This window comes from Macaca nemestrina, chromosome 8 (assembly GCF_043159975.1).
Source record: "Macaca nemestrina isolate mMacNem1 chromosome 8, mMacNem.hap1, whole genome shotgun sequence".
Classification (NCBI taxonomy): domain Eukaryota; kingdom Metazoa; phylum Chordata; class Mammalia; order Primates; family Cercopithecidae; genus Macaca; species Macaca nemestrina.
The window spans coordinates 131,904,086-131,921,567 of NC_092132.1; the positions used below are offsets into that span (position 1 = coordinate 131,904,086).

The 17,482-nt window shown below is 53.8% G+C and overlaps 1 protein-coding gene across 6 annotated transcripts in view; it reads left to right on the forward strand.

Annotated features, from left to right (window-relative positions):
• The window catches only part of LOC105482073 (bridging integrator 3), a 48,769-nt gene that overhangs the window by 25,204 nt on the left and 6,083 nt on the right, over positions 1-17,482 (forward strand). For 2 of the 6 annotated variants that reach the window (XM_011741950.3, XM_011741952.3), the window contains 4 exons: positions 7,344-7,384; positions 7,737-7,798; positions 13,753-13,889; positions 14,314-14,354. In XM_011741950.3, coding sequence (XP_011740252.1) covers positions 7,344-7,384; positions 7,737-7,798; positions 13,753-13,889; positions 14,314-14,354 — 281 coding nt within the window. Of the gene's footprint in view, positions 1-960; positions 1,416-7,343; positions 7,385-7,660; positions 7,799-13,752; positions 13,890-14,313; positions 14,355-17,482 lie in introns of those variants that run through there. The other 4 variants (XM_011741951.3, XM_011741949.3, XM_071068501.1 and 1 more) reach the window with 3 other exon arrangements.

Genomic DNA, 17,482 nt, shown 5'->3' on the forward strand with positions numbered 1-17,482 from the left:
GCCAAGCCCACAGTTTTTATCCCTAGAATGTTCTTATCTCCAGAATGGGAAAGGAAGAGAATCATAGATTCTTAGGAAGTTAGAGCTGGAAGCTCGTAGAGATCATCTAGTCCAACCTCCTGATTTTTCTTGATGAAGAAAATGAGGCCCGTGGAAAGTTGCAGCGACTTTCTCAAGTTATGAAAACCCCACACTGGCAAAGCTGGAGTTAGAACTCAGGCGTCAGCCCCTGGCCGATACTCTTTCCATTGCCTGATGCTTGCCTAGGCTGTGAGGCCCTCCCATTGTTTTGGAATCCCAGTGCAAAATAGCCTTTTCAACCTCCTGACCCACAAATCTGAGTGGGTCTCTTGGTTTTAATATGGGAGACCACAACTGTAGAGCCTCTCTGATGTGACAGCTACAGAAAGTCCAGTGCTGTGCTGGTGGCAGAGGCCCTCATCTGTCATCCCAGCCCCTGATAGTTCTTGTCTTACTAGCTTCTCCCCTCCTTGGCAGAGCTCTCAAAAGCATAGGAAAGAGATTGCTTCAGTCTGGTGAGAAGTTTGGCACACATCTGACCAATGGCTCCATCTCTAGCAAATCCATAGTAAGATCACTTGAGAGGAGCAGGCCCAAGTTAAAAGCACCCTCACAGGGTACAGTGGCTTATGCCTGTAATCCCAACACTTTGGAAGGCCCAGGTGGGGGGATCATTTCAAGAATTTTGAGACCAGCCTGGGCAACAAAGAGAGACCCCAACTCCAAAAAAAATGCACGCCTGTAGTCCCAGCTACTTGGGAGGCTAAAGCAGGAGGATTGCTTGAGCGCAGGAGTTCAAGGCCACAGTGAGCTCTGATTGCACCACTGCACTCCACTCTAGGTAATAGACTGAGACCCTGTCTGTTAAAAAAAAAAAAAAAAAGAGCTGGGGAGGGGGCCCTCTCTGCTTCATGCAGAGGCAGATTGCTGACCAACTCAGCGATGACCTCTCATGCAGAGGCTGACCATCTGTGGAGGCTCTCAGCTGAAGTCCAAAGAATCTGGGTGTGCATATGTTGGGCTCTAGCCGGCTGCAGGAAGTGGGAAGGTGTGGCTTTGAGTCTCCAGAGTTTCATCCATGACAGATCTGAAAGAGAAGTGGTTTCAAGAGGGGTCTTTTATTCTGAATGCTCACTACAAACAAAAACCTTCCCAGCACCCCAATCTTTATCAAAATGAACTTTGTTCTCCACAGAAAGTGTAGGCAAACCAGCTGCTTTGCCAGTGTGTTGGTGGCAAGATCTCTGGCTCCGTTCATCTAAGGAGTGGCAAGGAGTCGCAGTGAGGGCAGATGCACACAGGGCGTCCCTCTTCCCTTTCTCACATCTGTCTTGCTGGAGATGGAATTGTGGTATCTGATTATGACACCTGCTCTCTGATAGACTGGGGGTCAGGTAAGGGTTAAAGAAGCCAGGTTTGGGAGGCTGGCGCCCTGGGTCCACATCCTGGCTCTGCCACATACTGTCTGTGACCTTGGGCAAGTTCCTTAACCTCTGGAGCCTTTGTTTTCTCATTTGTAAAATGAGGATGATGACAGTACCTGTGTCACAGATGTTATTTTGAGGTCACACAAGGTAATACATTGAAGGCACCTAACACAGTGTCTGGCACAAAATAAGTCCCCAGTTAATATTAACTACATCACAGGAAGCTGGTTGATTTGATCCTCTTTATGAACCATCAGGGACTCAGCCTGTCCCAGGCAGCTAGATTTCCCAATGCAACAAAGTCAGCTAGGCCTTTGATCTCTCACAAGGAATCACAGCTGAGCTACAACTTGGAGTAGTTATTTGCTTCCCTGGCCTATACCCCTCCACTCCCCAGAGGCACTAAAGTAGAAGTAGCAAGACCCTGCCTCTTCAGTCTCGTTCCCCACCCACCACCCCCTCCTGGCCCCCGAAACAGGCCTGGGCTGTGTGGCTGTCTCAGCATCTCTGGCAGCTGCCCTCGGACAGCAGTGACGCACTCTGTTGTTCTTGCCCAGGCACTTTCAGGGAGGGGAGCAGCTGTGGCTGCCTGGGTTGTTGGAAGTCATGGAGCCCCTGTCATGGGAAGAAATGCTCATGTTATCTTCAGGGAGTTTCAGGAGGTTTTTGGCTCAGGGCACCCAACTGTCAGGCACAAAGACAGCATTGTGTCCCTACCCTCACTGTTCTCCTGTGCCCAGGTTATTAACACAAATTCCATTATTGTCAAGGCTTTGGCTAGAATGACTTGTTGCTGCTGGGGCTGACCATTAGAACTGAGATGGAGGAACGAAAGCTCCCCCAGTCCCGATCCTCACCTTCCACCCAGTCCCCTCCCACTCCCCAGGTCCCATAAAGTGACTGGAGCATCTTAGCATAGAAAGAAGCCGCCGCACCTTCCTGCATAACCTGGGAAGATGGAAGAGCTCTTCAAAGCTTTGCTCTTCATGTCCCCCTGAAACCAGGGTTACTGTGAGTCTTGCACACAGGGAACATGCACTCCAAGGTTCCTAGCCAGGTGGGTGCTCTGCAAAGTTAGGGCGAAGAGAGTCTGGCCACATGCAGCCTCGCCACTGGAGAAGGATTTTCACCTGCCAGGCGACAGGGCCCTTAGCCTCATTAATCCTGCTAGAACACACCTACGGGCAGCCCACTTTCCACCCAGAGCATCCCTTGAAGGAGGGGGCTTCCCAGAGTGCTGAGGATTCTGGGCTTCTCAGACTCCGATCAGATGCACCTCAGCCCTGGGATCAGAGCCCCAGTCCTGCCTGCCAGTTTCCTTTTTCACTTCACCATGAGCATAAGTTTGGGTGGGAACTCAGCCTGTTCATTCACTTAATACTGAGTTCCCACTCTGTGCCAGGGCATGACCTGTGCACTGCCAATAGAGCAGGGAACAGCAAAACCCCTTCCTCCCACCGTGAGCCTTGGAGAATGAATGCAGGGAGTGGCCAAAGGTAGTGTCTGGGGCTTGGTTCTCCCTGCACTAACCTCGCCAGCCTGGCCCAGCTTGCCCTGATCCCCTGACGGTCCATGCACATGTGTTTATACTTGCATTGTTGACTGGGGTCCAATTGCCTTTGGCAAAGGCATCAAGCATTCAAAGATGTTCAGATCTTTTCTGTCTGGCTCTTTTCCTCAGAATGAGGCTCCAGTGTGTCCCTTTGGTCCCTTAGCCATTATCTGAGAGGCTAGAATTCTGGCAGTGTCCCCGTGCATCTTTCCCCAGTGAAGGAGAGAGCTCTCGGACCAGTGAGGTAGAGAAGCAACCCACCCCGGCCGCTGGAAGCAGGGAGGTGAAATGTGTCCGAACTCCTCTCAGGCTGTCAGATGGCCTTGAGCGGCACCAAGTAGAAAACGCACTCCTGCCCCCAACCTGCTCCTCGGCTTCATTGTGAGACCTCGAGTTCCTCAGCTTCCAGAATGATCCAACCTAGCTGAAAACCTGAAGTCCCTCCCGATACAAGTCCAGACAGTCCCCAGCCAGGGAGACCAGGTGTTCTCTGACATCCCACACACATCGGCACACTTGGGGGATTGCAAAAGAGAGGAAGGGAGCCAAAGGCTGGGGCCCCAGGGTACAGCTGACACTCAGCACCCCTCCCAAAGAGCACCCCCTGTGTGTTCTGGATCTCTAGAAGAGTTTGGTTTGGGCCAAGTAGTGCTTAGTTTTAATTTTCTCTTTCTGGAAATAAATACTTTTAGTAAGTAAAGATGCTGCTCAGCTATCATATCCTGCAAAGTTAGAAGAAAGATGTGGGCCAGGTGCAGTGGCTCATGCCTGTAATCCCAGCACTTTGGGAGGCCAAGGCAGGCAGATCACTCGAGGCCAGGAGTTCAAGACCAGCCCAGGTAACATGGTGACCCCATCTCTACCAAAAAAAAAAAATTCAAAAATTAGCTGGGTGTGGTGGCTCACTCCTATAGTCCCAGCTACTCAGGAGGCTGAGGCATGAGAATTGCTTAGGCCTGGGAGGCAGAGGTTGCAGTGAGCAGAGGTTGTGTCACCGTACTCCAGTCTGAATGACAGAGTGAGACTCTGTCTCAAAAAAAAAAAAAAAGGATGTGTCTAGCAGGCTGGGCACAGTGGCTCACACCTGTAATCCCAGCACTTTGAGACACTGAGGCACGGGGGATGATCACCTGAAGTCAGGAGTTCGAGGCCAGCCTGACCAACATAGTGAAACCCCGTCTCTACTAAAAACACAAAGATTAGCCGGGCATGGTGGCGCATGCCTGTAATCCCAGCTACTTGGGAGGCTGAGGCAGGAGAATCGCTTGAACCCGGGCGGCAGAGGTTGCGGCGAGCTGAGATCGCACTATTGCACTCCAACCTGGGTGACAAGAGCGGAACTCCGTCTCAAAAAAATAAAAAAATTTAAAAAATGTGTATCTAGTAAAGGGAGCCAGGGCACTGTCACAGCACCCAAGCATGGGGCTCCACCCTTAGCCAACATCAGAGTTTCCCTGGCTGCCGGTTTCCTGTGTACTTGGAGCAGCTTCTCCTCTCTGCGAACAGGTTTATAGCCCAGCCTTCAGCCCCAGATTGCTCTGGTCTTCCCAACACCCCAGTGAGCAGGAGAAAAACACAGAAACTAACATTTAGTGAGCACTGCCGTGGGCCAGGCGCCTTGCAGTCTGTTCTGCACGCGCTGCCTCTTAATCCTCAAAAGGAACCACTCAGGTAGATATTATTTTCAGCTATTTCCTTGTAAACCACCTAAAGTTGGCTGGGTGAGGTGGCTTACACCTGTAATCCCAGCACTTTGGGAGGCCAGTGCAAGAGAATCACTTGAGGCCAGAAGTTCAAGACCAGCCTAGGCAACATAGCAAAATCCCGTCTCCACAAAAATTTTTAAAAAATTAGCCAGGCATAATGGCATATGCCTATAGTCCCAGCTATGCAGGAGGCTGAGACAGGAGTACTGCTTGAGCCTAGAAGGTCAAGGCTGCAGTGAGCCATGATGCCACCACTGCATTCCAGCCTGGGCAACAGAGCAAAACTCTGTCTCAAAAAAAAAAAAAAAAAAAAAAAAAAAAAAAAAAAAAATTAGTACTGTCAAGGCTCCACAGCTAGTATCAGAGTTCATATCTTAACCTGTCTCTGCTCATGCCTCTAAACTGCATTCTTCTAGCCCTGCTCCAGAAAACTAGGCTGACACCAGAGTACAGACTTTCAAGGGCCCCGGCAAGGCTCCTTCACACCAAAGCAAATTTCCCACCTGCAGTCACACCATGAGCCTTTCCGTTCCTTTAGCTAACTAAGACTTTGGTTCCTGCAAACTTGCAAATCCCCTGGGACAGGCAGCACTTTAAACGCTCATCAAGCATTTGTGCACTAGTGGGAGTGAATTTTGAATTTTTTTCTTATGAGTAGCTTTTGCTAGATCCTAAGGAAAGTAATGATAAAAATATTGGGTTCCTGGATGGAGAAAGAGTCTGTTGAAAAGAGGAAGAAAGATTGTAGGATGGGAGGCGGGGGCACCAATGGTGGATTTTACATCACAGTTTTGTGGAAGATTCTAGACGCTAGGATCATAAAGTAAGGAAAAGAGCATTTTTTCCTGCTTCTGGATTTTACAGTTGAAATGAGGAAGGTAAGCTATCTCTACGCAAGGAGTCTGTTTTCGTGCCTGGAGAGCCAGAGCTAAGCAGACTCTCTAACTCTCTCTGGCCTCATCCCTGCTGTCCAAAAGGCCCATCATAGTCAGCACGTAGATTTGTATCTGGCTGTTGTTTATCTCCACCACCAGGGCCCATGTCTGTTTGAATCACCAGGGTATCCCCAGAACCTGGCAGAATGCATTGCACTTAATAGGTGCTCAATACATGTCCGTAGGAATGAATGTTGTTGAAATTTGAAACAAAAAGACCTGAACCAGGACTCTGGATTCTAGCCTTGCATTGCCACCGGAATGTCCTGCGTCCTTAGGGAAGTTACTCCTGCCTCTGGGCTTCGGGCTCCTCATTTGTAACGTGAATGCTGTTTTGTCATTCCAGGGCTATGTTGAATTAATCTAAATCCAAACGTGGAAGGCTAAGGTTGATGGGCTTAGAATACTCTCATCAGGTCAGCGTTGCTGGAAGGCAGTGGTGGGAATAGCGCGGCTTTGACAGTTTCTGCAGATACGTACTCCCGGACCCTCAGAGCCCTCAGGGCTCTTGGGGACAGGATTCCCGGGGAGCAGCCAGGAAGACTTCTTTCTTAGGTCAGGGCTTTCATTTATCAGCAAACGCCTTCCAGGAGAATGATGGTTACGAATACAGGCTGTGGAGCCAGGCTGCCTGGGTTCCATTCCCACTGTGCTCAGCCCTACCCTTCATCAATGGGGTGACCTTGGCCAGGGTACATAACCTGGTTCCCAGTGACCTCCTCAGTACTATCGTCTGATAGTCACACCTGCCTTGGAGATGAGTTCAGAGAACTCCATTCTTGTAAAGCACACAGTGAGGGCTCTATGAAAGTGAGTTAGCGGTTTTGACTTCTCAGAGCACGAAGCCTGAAGCTGGCCCCTGACAGCTGCAGCTCTGGCCAGGGAGAGCAGGAAGGACTGGCCTCTAGCTTAGTCTCCTTTGCCTCTCAATGTCGTTTACTTCCCATTCTACGCCCATAAGAGACCAATCATGAGGCTCCGTTTTACAAATAGTGAAGTCTAGGCACCAGAAGAAAGTACTAGACTTTATCTTCCGCAACAAGTGCAACCCCGGGTTCAGAACTCACCCATTTGGTTTCAGTGTTGCTGGCTCTCGAGAGAGTTGATATCCAGTCAGGAGTGGAGAGAGTCTGGCCTGAGTCAGTAGTCATAGTGTCTGTGTTTGATGCATCCCAATCACAAAGCACAAGTGCATGATTGTTCCTGACCCACCCTGAGCCCAGCAGGGGCAGGGGGTCCTGAGTGGAGGGCAGGGTAGGAGGGGAGGTGCCCTGCATGGACCTGGAAACTAGGAAAAGGCAGAGACAGCCCCCAACTCCAGACCCACCCAATCCTCTGCACCCTGCTGCCTCCCTGAATGGAGTCAAGTCATGTTCTGAGCACTGTGACCACCTCCAGCCTGGGGTGAGGAGGGCACGCAGCGAGTGCCTTGCTCCAGGCTGGGAAGAGCAGATCCACGGTCTGCTGGCACCTGCCTGGCTGGCCCCTCTGGGAGGGGAGCCTTCCTCCGTAAATCAAACACTTAATTAACTTGGGAACACGGGAATATCGTGTCAGGAGCGATCTGTCAGTGCTTGTGTGAACCGGACCGTGGTGTTTTCTGCGGACTGGGGCTGGGTGTGGAGAGAGTTTCAGGAGGCTGGAAGGTTTTTTCCACCGTGTTGTCATTTCTCCAATAATTGAGTTCTCTCTCTCGTTGCAGGTGGAGAGAGACTTTGAAAGGGAGTATGGAAAACTTCAGCAGTGAGTGTCAACCCCAGAAAGATGAGGTGGGAGGTAGGGAGGGACAAGGGCCCCCTGCCAGGTCTCACTTGTCTGCCCAGTGCCCTTCCCTGGGCTGCCCCTCTGCCCCGTGAGTACCCTGGAAGCTGAGGGCAATTCAGGTCACCAGGCTACCAGAACTGTTCCCCAGCAATGGCCACGCAAGAGTCGTTCACTCGTAGCTTTTGGGTGTGGTGGCACTTCTGTCAGTGGGAAAAGTCCCCACGGAGAAGATCTCCTTCTCCTCCTCCATGGCAGGCCCTCCAGAGCACCTGGACTTCGCTCAGGTAGGGGAAGGAAGGAGACCCCAAGCAGCCTGTCCCCTGCCTTGCAGGCTGGAAGAGCAGACCCGGAAGCTGCAGAAAGACATGAAGAAGAGCGCCGACGCTGAGCTGGGTAGGTGACTTTCCACCCGCACCACTGGCTTGGTAAGGTGGGGCAGAGGTGGGCACCCTCCTCCCTCAGGCCTCCAAGGGCTCTGATGTCACTGCACTCAGAGGACATGTGCCCAGTGTCCTGAGAAGCAGCCTGAGGGCAGCCACCCCTCACCAGTCAGATCCCACTTCGCACAGAGCTCACACCGCCCCACTGTGGATGTGGGTGTTGGGGCAAGACTCTCCTGGGACTCCAGTCAGGGCAGTACTGCAGCTGGTGGAAGCTTCTGCCATCAGATGCCTCCACTGCTTCATAATCCTGGCCGGCGGCTCAGGCTGTCCAGAGGGAAAGGGAAGCACGTTCCCTCCTGCAGAAACAAAACCCCCTGTCCTGCTGGGACGGGCGCTCCAGTGGCAACAAGAATGGAAGCTGTCGTGTGTTTAAACAGCTTGGGTCAAAGTGTAAGGCCAAAAATACCCCAGATAATTCTGTCATGACAAAGGGCACTGGGAGGCCCGTGGGAAGTGGGGGCCAGCAGGTGCTGGGAAACAGCCAGGGCCCTTGGGGAGCTTTCTTGGCTGGGGAGTTCTTGTTTGAAACAAGGAGGAACTAGGCCCAGGAGCCTAGAGACAAAGGCAGGTCTGGAATAAAGGAGTGTCCAGAGCTCCTGCCACAGGCCATGTCCCAGGAAGGAGGCGACGAGCAACCGGGAGAGATGGAGACCATTCCTTGAGGTTCTTTCTCCAAGGCCTTGACTTTCCCGCCCCAGAGCAGTAAGCACTTGACCAAAGGTTGATCAATAGCTTCAGCACTCCCTGCACAACTCTGGACAGCCGACTTAGCTCTACCTCAATTCCCTCACCTGAGAAGCACAGGTAGTGCCAGTCCGAGTGGCATAGGTTCATGTTGAAGATAAAGTCGGATGAGCGACGTAAAGCGCTGAGAACAGAACCTGGCGAGGGTCAGCTCTTGGGGCGTCCGCTCCTGTCATCACTGTCATCGTTGTGGGCAGCAAGGCTCCCTGACTGGGTGGACCTCTGCAGCTCCTTCCCTGGGTCCGTTGGGAGGGCTGTGTCCATATACCACACTGGGACGGGGACCTGAAAGAGACTTGGGTATGGCCAGGACTGCCCACTTCCTCTCACTCAGCAGATACTGACTGAGAACCCACATGTACCAGGCACTCTCAGCACTAGAGACTCAACAGCAAGACAAGTTGGGCGCTTATGTTCTAGGAGGAAGCCCTGCAAGAGGTCCACAAGCGGACCGGTGTTATAATGACGTGTCACGGCGTGTTGGGTCAAGAAAAATAAGGAGGTAAAGAGTGACAGGGTCAAGGGAGGCCTTCCTGGGGAAGTGTTCTCTGGGCAGAGTCTTGAAGGAATGAGTAACCCACACAAGTAGAGCCAAGGGAAGAGGGCCTGAAACACAGACAGCAAGCGCGGAGGCCCAAAGGCCGTGCACACTGACCAGAGATGCAGGAGAGGCAGCAGGAGAGTGGAGAAGCCATCTTCAGTCCCCTCGGCCACTCCAGCTGCTGAATAATGCCCTGTTACGGGTGTGAAGAAATTTCACCTACCTGAGCTCTTCTGACCTTGAGATTGGCGGGGCACATGACACACCCATTTTATAAACGGGCATGTCCATTTGATAAAGGAGGAAGAGTTCAGCTCCTCTTCTCCAAGTCCAGGGCCCTGTCTCCCCAGCGAAGGCTGTCCATGTCCCACTCTTTCCTTTGCCCACCCCCACCGCCAAACTAGAAGGCAACTGAAACAGCCCCTGCTCTGGAACCCTGGCCCATCCACTCTTGGCTTGGCTGTCTGTGAGCCTAGTGCAAATGGCAGCATCACTGTCTCCTGACACCATTCAAAGGGCCACAGGGCAGTGGGCACCTAAGGGTGGGATTTGAGGACCAGCCTGCTCCTAGTTGGCACGGCAGTTACGAGGAAAACGCTTGAAATGTCCCTAATAGAGGCAGTGATTTGAATTTGTTCCCATTTTATGCCAGCTCCTGAGCCTCAGCCAGTTACTGATGTGTAAACCCACCTTTCCTACAAAGCACTGTCACAAAAGGAAAGCATTCCTTCCCTGGCAGCCGCTGTCACCACCGCCGCCACCACCACCACCACCATGCCCTGGTGAGCCCTGACTACCGGTGCAGGGACTGGGGCCGTCTTGGTCTGTGCCGTGAATTCTCATGCCAGTGCTAATTCCTGGGCCGTGGGCTGGTCTGAACATGCACCTTGCTCCTGGCCTCTAGCATTGCCAAACTATGTGTGTCACAAGCCAAGGACCGGATTTGGAAGTTTGTCTGCAGTTGTTTGTTTTGTAGTTATTTCAGGTCTGAGTTACTTGGGTCACATTTTTCTTGATCGGTCCCCACTGCCTTTCCAGTTCAGGAGCCGCTGTGACCCGTTGCTTCCTCTCCTTCCTGCTTCTGCAGACAGCTGCACTGTCAGAACATAAATGAAGCCAGGGTGTGCTGTGTTCACAGTGGCTTGCTCCGGAACCAAGGAGGGCATCAGGGGTCTGTGACGCACTGTCTGTGGCTGTGGAAAGCTTAGTTTTCCAGCAGAGAAACCAGAGTTTGATGGGTGACTGCAGAAGCCCAGCATTGCTATCCTCAGGAATGGATGTGGGCAGAGACAGTGCCTCTGAAGAGCCACGGTGCTGGTCATGGGGCTGAGGCGAGCCTGACGGCCATGTCAGTCTCACATACGGGGCATCAGCGTTGTGGGCGGGCTTGCTGTGCTGCAGGCCGCCGGGCCCCACCTCCAGCCTCCAACTAACTCATGGGCTGGGCGAGGCCTGAAGATGTGTGTCCCTGGAGTTCCCAGGTGACGCTGAGGCCCACACTGAGCACCACTGATCTGGACAGTTGAGGGGAATGGAAGGATGCCTTTCCTGAGCGTGGAATTTCCTAAGCTCCCCAGCAAGGTGGAAAATCCCGAGTTATTCTGAAAAAGATGACCTTTCTTTCAGAAACTCATATTACTTTCAGAGTGCTCTGGTGAACCTTTGACTTTTACATTCCAGAGGCTGCATCAGGACTCTAGAGACCCAGGTGGGGTCCAAGACCCTCACTTTCTCTAAGGTTCAAAGACCACCAGCCTCCTGGTGTGGGCCAAGCTGACTGTGCCCCTCTCCCAGACCCTATAGGAAACAATGAGAGGTATGGGCTGGAGCAGGGACTACAGGTCCAGAGGGGCATGGAGACCTGCTGTTCTTTATTTTTGTTGAGGGGGAACGGAGTCTTGCTATGTCATCCAGGCTGGTCTCGAACTCCTGGGCTCAAGGGATCATCCTGCTTCAGCTTCCCAAAGCACAGGGATTACAGGCATGAGCCGCCACGCCCAGCCAAGGTCATGGTGTTCTTAGTGTCATCTACCCCAGCTCTGCTCTGCACACATGAAGCGGGGGCATCACTGGGTGGAGATTCCAGACCCAGTTCTGCCCAGGGCTGGCCACTGAGCCCACTCAGTTCCTTGACTTCCTGACAATGCAAGAGCTTTAGGAAAGAAAGGAGAAAATGGGGCTGGGCTGGGCGCAGTGGCTCACGCCTGTAATCCCAGCACTTTGGGAGGCCAAGGCAGGTAGATCACCTGAGGTCGGGAGTTTGAGACCAACCTGGCCAAAATGGTGAAATCCCGTCTCTACTAAAAATATAAAAATTAGGTGGGCGTAGTGGCAGGCACCTGTAATCCCAGCTACTTGGGAGGCTGAGGCAGGAGAATCACTTGAAGCCAGGAGGTGGAGGATGCAGTGAGCCGAGATCATGCCATTGCGCTCCAGCCTGGGCCACAAGAGCGAAACTCCGTCTCAAAAAAAAAAAGGGAAAGTGGGAAGAACGTCTCCTTGCTCCTCTGGCTTTTTGGGTTGTTTTCCTCATTTTTTTTTTTTAAGAAATAGCAGAAGATATTTTTTGGAAACATTTCCAGCTTTATCCAGAATTTTTTTATCTTTTTATTATGCTGTATGTGATCATTTCATAATCAAATCAAGTTACACATAACGTTTGTTCCTAAACCTACAGGGTCACTCCACAGAATTTCAGAGGTGTTTTTCCCTCCGTTGCTTCAACATTTCTGGAAAGTTTACATTTCCAGCCTTCTCCCACAGTTTGCCCTTTTGCTGGGTGACTGTAGCACTCTCCCAGATTCCAGAAAACCCCCAGGAGGATGCTCCTGGCCGGCCAGTCTGCTCAGCACTGCTTTGCTGGCTGGTGAAGGGGCCTGGAGGAGGCAGACCCTTCCCTGGGGAGCGCAAGGTCAGGGGTCGGATTCATACCATGGAGTGCTAGGCGAGGCCACATCTGTAATTAACTGGGAGGCGGACCTTATGTCATGGGTCCTAAGACACTTTTTCCACAGTTAATGTCTCTGAAATGAAAGGACTGAAAGTGTAGCCTGGTTTGATTGACAACAGTTTTTTCTCTTAGTAGTTTATACAATAAATGACTTACGATGAAGAGCATCTTAAATTCAGTAACATGCATATGGTAAGAAATGCATTTGCAATGTGTCTTCTCCCCTGAGACCTGCCCCAGACGCACTCTGACACTGGTACAGACAGCATCAGGCCAGCATGGCCCTTCTCCAGGCCCGCCTCCTGCCCCTCTAGAATTTTGTTTCTAGAATCTAGAAATAATGGAGGCCTGAAAACATGTTCGGGACCAGGAGCTCCAAAGCTGCCAGCAGGTCTCCAGCCCGCTTCTGAGCCGCCTGTGACTCCCAGGCTTCCCATCTGCCCAGCAGGGAATGTCAACAGAGGAGGGAGGAGCGCAGAGGGGTGGGTGGCACATTCGTGGGGGTCGGGTACCAGGGTGCCTTGAAAAACGTCAGTGGACGCCTGATGGACAGAGCTTTGATGGACCTGTCCACTGGCTTCCTCCAGGCCAGATCACCATAAGGAGAGCAGTGAACAGGGAAGCAGCTGCCCAGGGTCAAGGGTCAGGGCCCAGCTGGCATGTTCAGCCATTTGACCTTGGAGGCATTACAAACCCTTTTGCGCCTGATCTGCCTCCTCTCTAAAATGGAACCAAAATACATTTCCGCTAGACATCCCCTGGGTTGTTTGAGCCCTAAATGAGAGTGCTTGGGACTCTTATTTAGTAGTGGTAGAACCCCAAGATGGGGACCTGCTGGCAGCTTTGGAGCTCTTTGTCCCGTACAAGTTCCCAGGTTTCCATTATTTACAAACAAAATTCTGGAGGAGCAGGAAGAGACCCTGAAGGAGGGCCCTGCTGTCCCAGTGCCACCTGTACCAGCTGCAGAGTGTGTCTGGGTGAGTCTCGGGGGAAAACACAGTTTCCAGTGTCTCTCTTCCTACTGGATGTCGAGGAAACCAGGGGTTGACAAGCTACAGCTGCTGGCCTAATCTGACCCAGTTTTGTCAATAAAGTTTTATTGAAACAGCCACATCCATTTTTTATGTGCCGTCGCTGGCAGTTTTTACAGCACACGGCAGAGTCAAGAAGTTGCAACAGAAATTGTGCGGCCCTCAAAGCCTGAAATATTTACTGTTGGGCCCTTTGTAGTAAAAGCATGTGTAAACTGGAATACTGTTATTTTTGTCCCTCTGGGAGTCCCAAACCAAGTGTCACATCCAAACCACCTGGAGAGGTGGTTTTAAATGCATATTCTTGGGTATCAGGTTTACTGAATTAGAATCTTCGGAGCCAGAAACATATTTTATAGCCTCCCACCCAGATGGTCCTTTTCTAACCCAGGGTTTGGAGAACAAACAGGTAAAGCTGCTCAAAAGAATTGTCCAGAGCAGTGTTAGGGTCGGGAATGAGCATTAAAGCATGGGGATCAGCAGCTTGTGGCTGTGTGGTACTTCGCCATTCTGACGGCCGTGGCTGTGGGAAGAGGTCTTCAGGGTGCAGGCCCCTGGCATAGGAGGACGGGGCCTAGAGAGAAGGCCGTGAAACCTGCCCCTTCATAGAAGGCTCACTGAGCTTTGGCTTCTCACAGCCATGTCCAAATCTGCCGTGAAGATATCCTTGGACTTACTCTCCAACCCCCTCTGCGAGCAAGACCAGGACCTTCTGAGCATGGTGACGGCCCTGGACACGGCCATGAAGCGGATGGACGCCTTCAACCAGGAAAAGGTGACTAGGTCTTGGTCTGGGGTGGGCAAACATGACTTCCACCCCCAGTGTGGGCCTCTGGGTGGACTGTGCGGGGAGGCCTGAGTGCGTTCCGTCTGCCCTCGGGGTTCTAAGCCCTCTGGCCTCGTGTGCTGCAATGTGCTGCAAGCCCACAGGGCTCTTTCCAGACTGTTCTGCCTCGGCTCTGCCTGATTCCTGAGGCTCCACAAGCTCGGGTCACTGACGGCAGCCCTGTTCGCCCCAGCCCCTGAGCCTTCTGTGGCCACCCACCCGGCCATCTACCCTGAGCAAGGCCAGGCCCAGGACAAGGACAGCACCCTGTGGCCCTTCAGACTTCCTAGCCCAGCAGTAGTTAGGGGCCCTGCCTTGCCTGTCGTCCTCCCCTCCCTACCAGTTTTAATGTCTTTGGGTTTTTCTTTGACAGGTGAACCAGATCCAGAAGACTGTGATCGAGCCCTTAAAAAAGTGAGTAAATGTCACCTGGGAGCCTCGGGGCACTTATGGGAGAGGTAGGTCAACAACCACTTGGGAACTGAACAGAATTTCTAGCTGCCTGTCCCCAGATTCCCATGGGGCCTGACGGGAAACTGAGTGGGGACATCAGCTCTGTGACCTGTGGCCTAAGCATCCATGCTCCTGGGGGCTCCAGAGCACCCGCATGGCCCAGGTGAGCTCAGGGGACCCCTGCCACCGCCCCCCCCCCACCCCACCCAGCAACCGCCGCTGCTCTGGTGGTCATTTGACCGCTTCCTCCTGATTGAGAGCCACTGGGCCGGGGCTTGCTGAATGGAGCTAGCAGAGATCTTGGCCAGCCCTCAGTGGACATGAGCAAGGCCTTTCATCTTGCCCCGCTGGATTGGGAGAGCAGCTGCCTGCAGCACTCAGCTTTGGAAATGTGGGGGTGGCCGCACATGGGGAGGGGCGCGGCAGCGGGGTCTGGCCCGGGAAGGTCCCCTAGCTTGTGACCTGTTGGGGTCAGGAATGCTTCTGTGAGACTCATCTTCTGTTGGGCAGGCCCTGGTCAGCGATCAGACAGGCCTATTCCCTCGGTCCCCAGGGCGGGGAACAGGCAGAGCCGTGCCTTGAAGCCCGGAATCACTTCATCTTCCCTGGCCTCTCACGAGCAGGCTGTGACCTAGAAAGCTCGCGCCCGCCCAGCTGCGCTTTGTTGCCTCTTCTGCGGTGGTCCCAGGCAGTGACTTGCCAGGGCCGGGTAATGAGGCTCTGCCTAATGATCACTGGCCTGGCCCGGGGCCCAGAGGGCAATGAGGGGAGCAGTTTTTGATCCTGCAGCCCCTGGTGTTTGGGATTGCTGAGCTGTTCGTTGACTGTGCAGACCTGAAGTTTGGGGTTAAGAAAAGGCCCCCAGACCCTAGCAAGCTCTTGTTTCTACGCCAGGACCATGGAGGCTCAGAGAAGGCAGGGAGGGAAGGGACTGTGCCTCCCACTCCGGCCCTGGCCCCCCAGCCTCCCCAGAGTGGGCATCCATCACCCCCTGCCTACTGGTAACGGTGCAGCCCCAAGCCACAGGGTTGCATAGGGAGCTGGGGTGCAGAGAGAGCTCCGTGGCTATGGATTTTGGTCCTGGGCTTCAGGATAGACTGTTCAGGGCTGGTTGGGAAGGACGCAGGCTGAGCATACCCTGCCCACAGAGGGCTCTTCTGTGCCAGGGCCACACGGGTCCCAGAGACAGACACAGAGGCTGCTACAGGCACCCATGGCTGGCAGAGTGAGGCAGGGACTCAGAGAACTGGGGAACTGACTCCCACTTCAATTTCAGTATCAACAAGGCGCCCTTGAAATCTGATTCCTGGCTTCTGAAGCCCAAATGGAGAGAAACCCCGGCCACTTCCCACCACCCTGGTGGCCCACCACCTGCCAGGAAGGTGGGGGCGTGGCAGAGGGGGCGCACATCTCCGCGGCAGATCCGCTGACCTCTGCATGAGCCCTCAGGCCTGCCTGGCTGGCTTCTCCCTGCGTCCCCACAGCTGACATATGATCTCCCCCAACCACATAAAACTGCGCAGCCTACAGCCTCCTCCCATTGGCTTCCTCTTGCCAGAAGAGAAGCTCCCAGGGACCCCAGCACCGGAAACAGGAAACTCCAGCTTTCCTGTCCTCTGATGAAGATCATGGCCACATGGCCACCCCACCGCCCCCGGCCTCCCTGCAGGGGCTCGGCCTCTAATCCCCAGTCTCTGGGCCGCATTCACATGTCGGATGGGGATGCTTTCAATTTCCCTTTCCTGGTGGGTGGAAGCTCCCGGCTGCGTGGGCACAGACCAAGGCATGGCAGGCATTCCCCACCAGTGCTGGCTGCGCCCAGCCCACCTCCCAGCCGGCCTCGCTCCCTTTCCCTCTCCTGCTCCTCTTTGCCCCTCCCATCCCCAGGGGAGTGAGTTTGATGTTGAGCCTTAGGACAGACAGGAATTGGGCAGTGATCATGGGTAATTCTTTGATCACTGGCCTGGGCCTAGCCTGGCCCCCTTCTTTGAGGATAAATGTAAAACAGACTTCAGTGGCTTACAGTCTAGTGGAAAGCCACGGCGTGTTCTCGGGTCAGCGGCCAGGCGTGGCGCAGGACCATGGAGCGGGGCGTGCTGAGTGGGCTGTCGCACCTGCCCCCAGCAGGCCTCAGAGGCTGTTTCCTCCCATGTGGAAGGAGAGAGCCAAACTGACTTCTCAGAATGGGACAGTCAGCGCCTAGGAGCGGGAGAGGTTTTGGTGGGCAGGGAGAGAGGAGGGGTGAAGTGCGCTGGGACAGCAGAGTGGAGCCTGGGTCCTGGCTTCACGCCTGGGGAGAGGCCCCCCGCCCCCGATGTGGTTGGGTAGAGTCAGCAGGGCCTCTGTGGGGTCCCAGGGGCATATCTGGGAGGGGCTGCCACAGGGGCCCAGCCTGTGCATGTCTCCACTTCCCCTGCCAGCACCCTGAGCCCTGACCTGAGATCCCACACAGCACCATCGCATGTCCACTGTCCACCCCGAGGCTTTGGCAAAGTCTGTTCTGTTGCTAAGAAGTAGAAAACAGGGAGATGGGGCCTCAATGGGTCAGTGACCAGGGCAGATGTGACAGAGTCCTGGTCCCCCACCGTTCAATCACCTCGGCACAAGCTGCGCCCCGCCCTGACTGATGTGAGTCCCCCTGAATGTAGAAGGGTGTGACACTTGTCCCTACCCCTAGGGAATCCCAATCCCAGGACCCAACCTCCCCCCCACCGCAGTGGTAATTTATCAGCAATCACCTCCAGTGGCCTGAGCAGGCAGAGCCTCTTGGTGACTGAGGGGTGCTGTCATGGGAAACAGGTTTTCATGGTGAAGACGTGCTCTTCCCACAGGGGTAGGAACAAGACAGATGAGGCCCTGTCCCCTGGAGCTTGTGCGAAAGCGGACAATGCAGGTGGCCTGCAGCCACGTCTCCTGCAGAGGCAGGTGGTCTTGGTTCCAGGGGGCTGGCAGGAGCCCATGCAGCCAGGTATACCACCACCCCATCCCCTGAGGAGCTCTGTAACCCAGCCTCCCTCACCCCTGCTCGGCACTCCCCTGTAGTCAGTGCTCCTGGTGGCTCTGACTCTGGCCCAGGAAATAATAAGCCC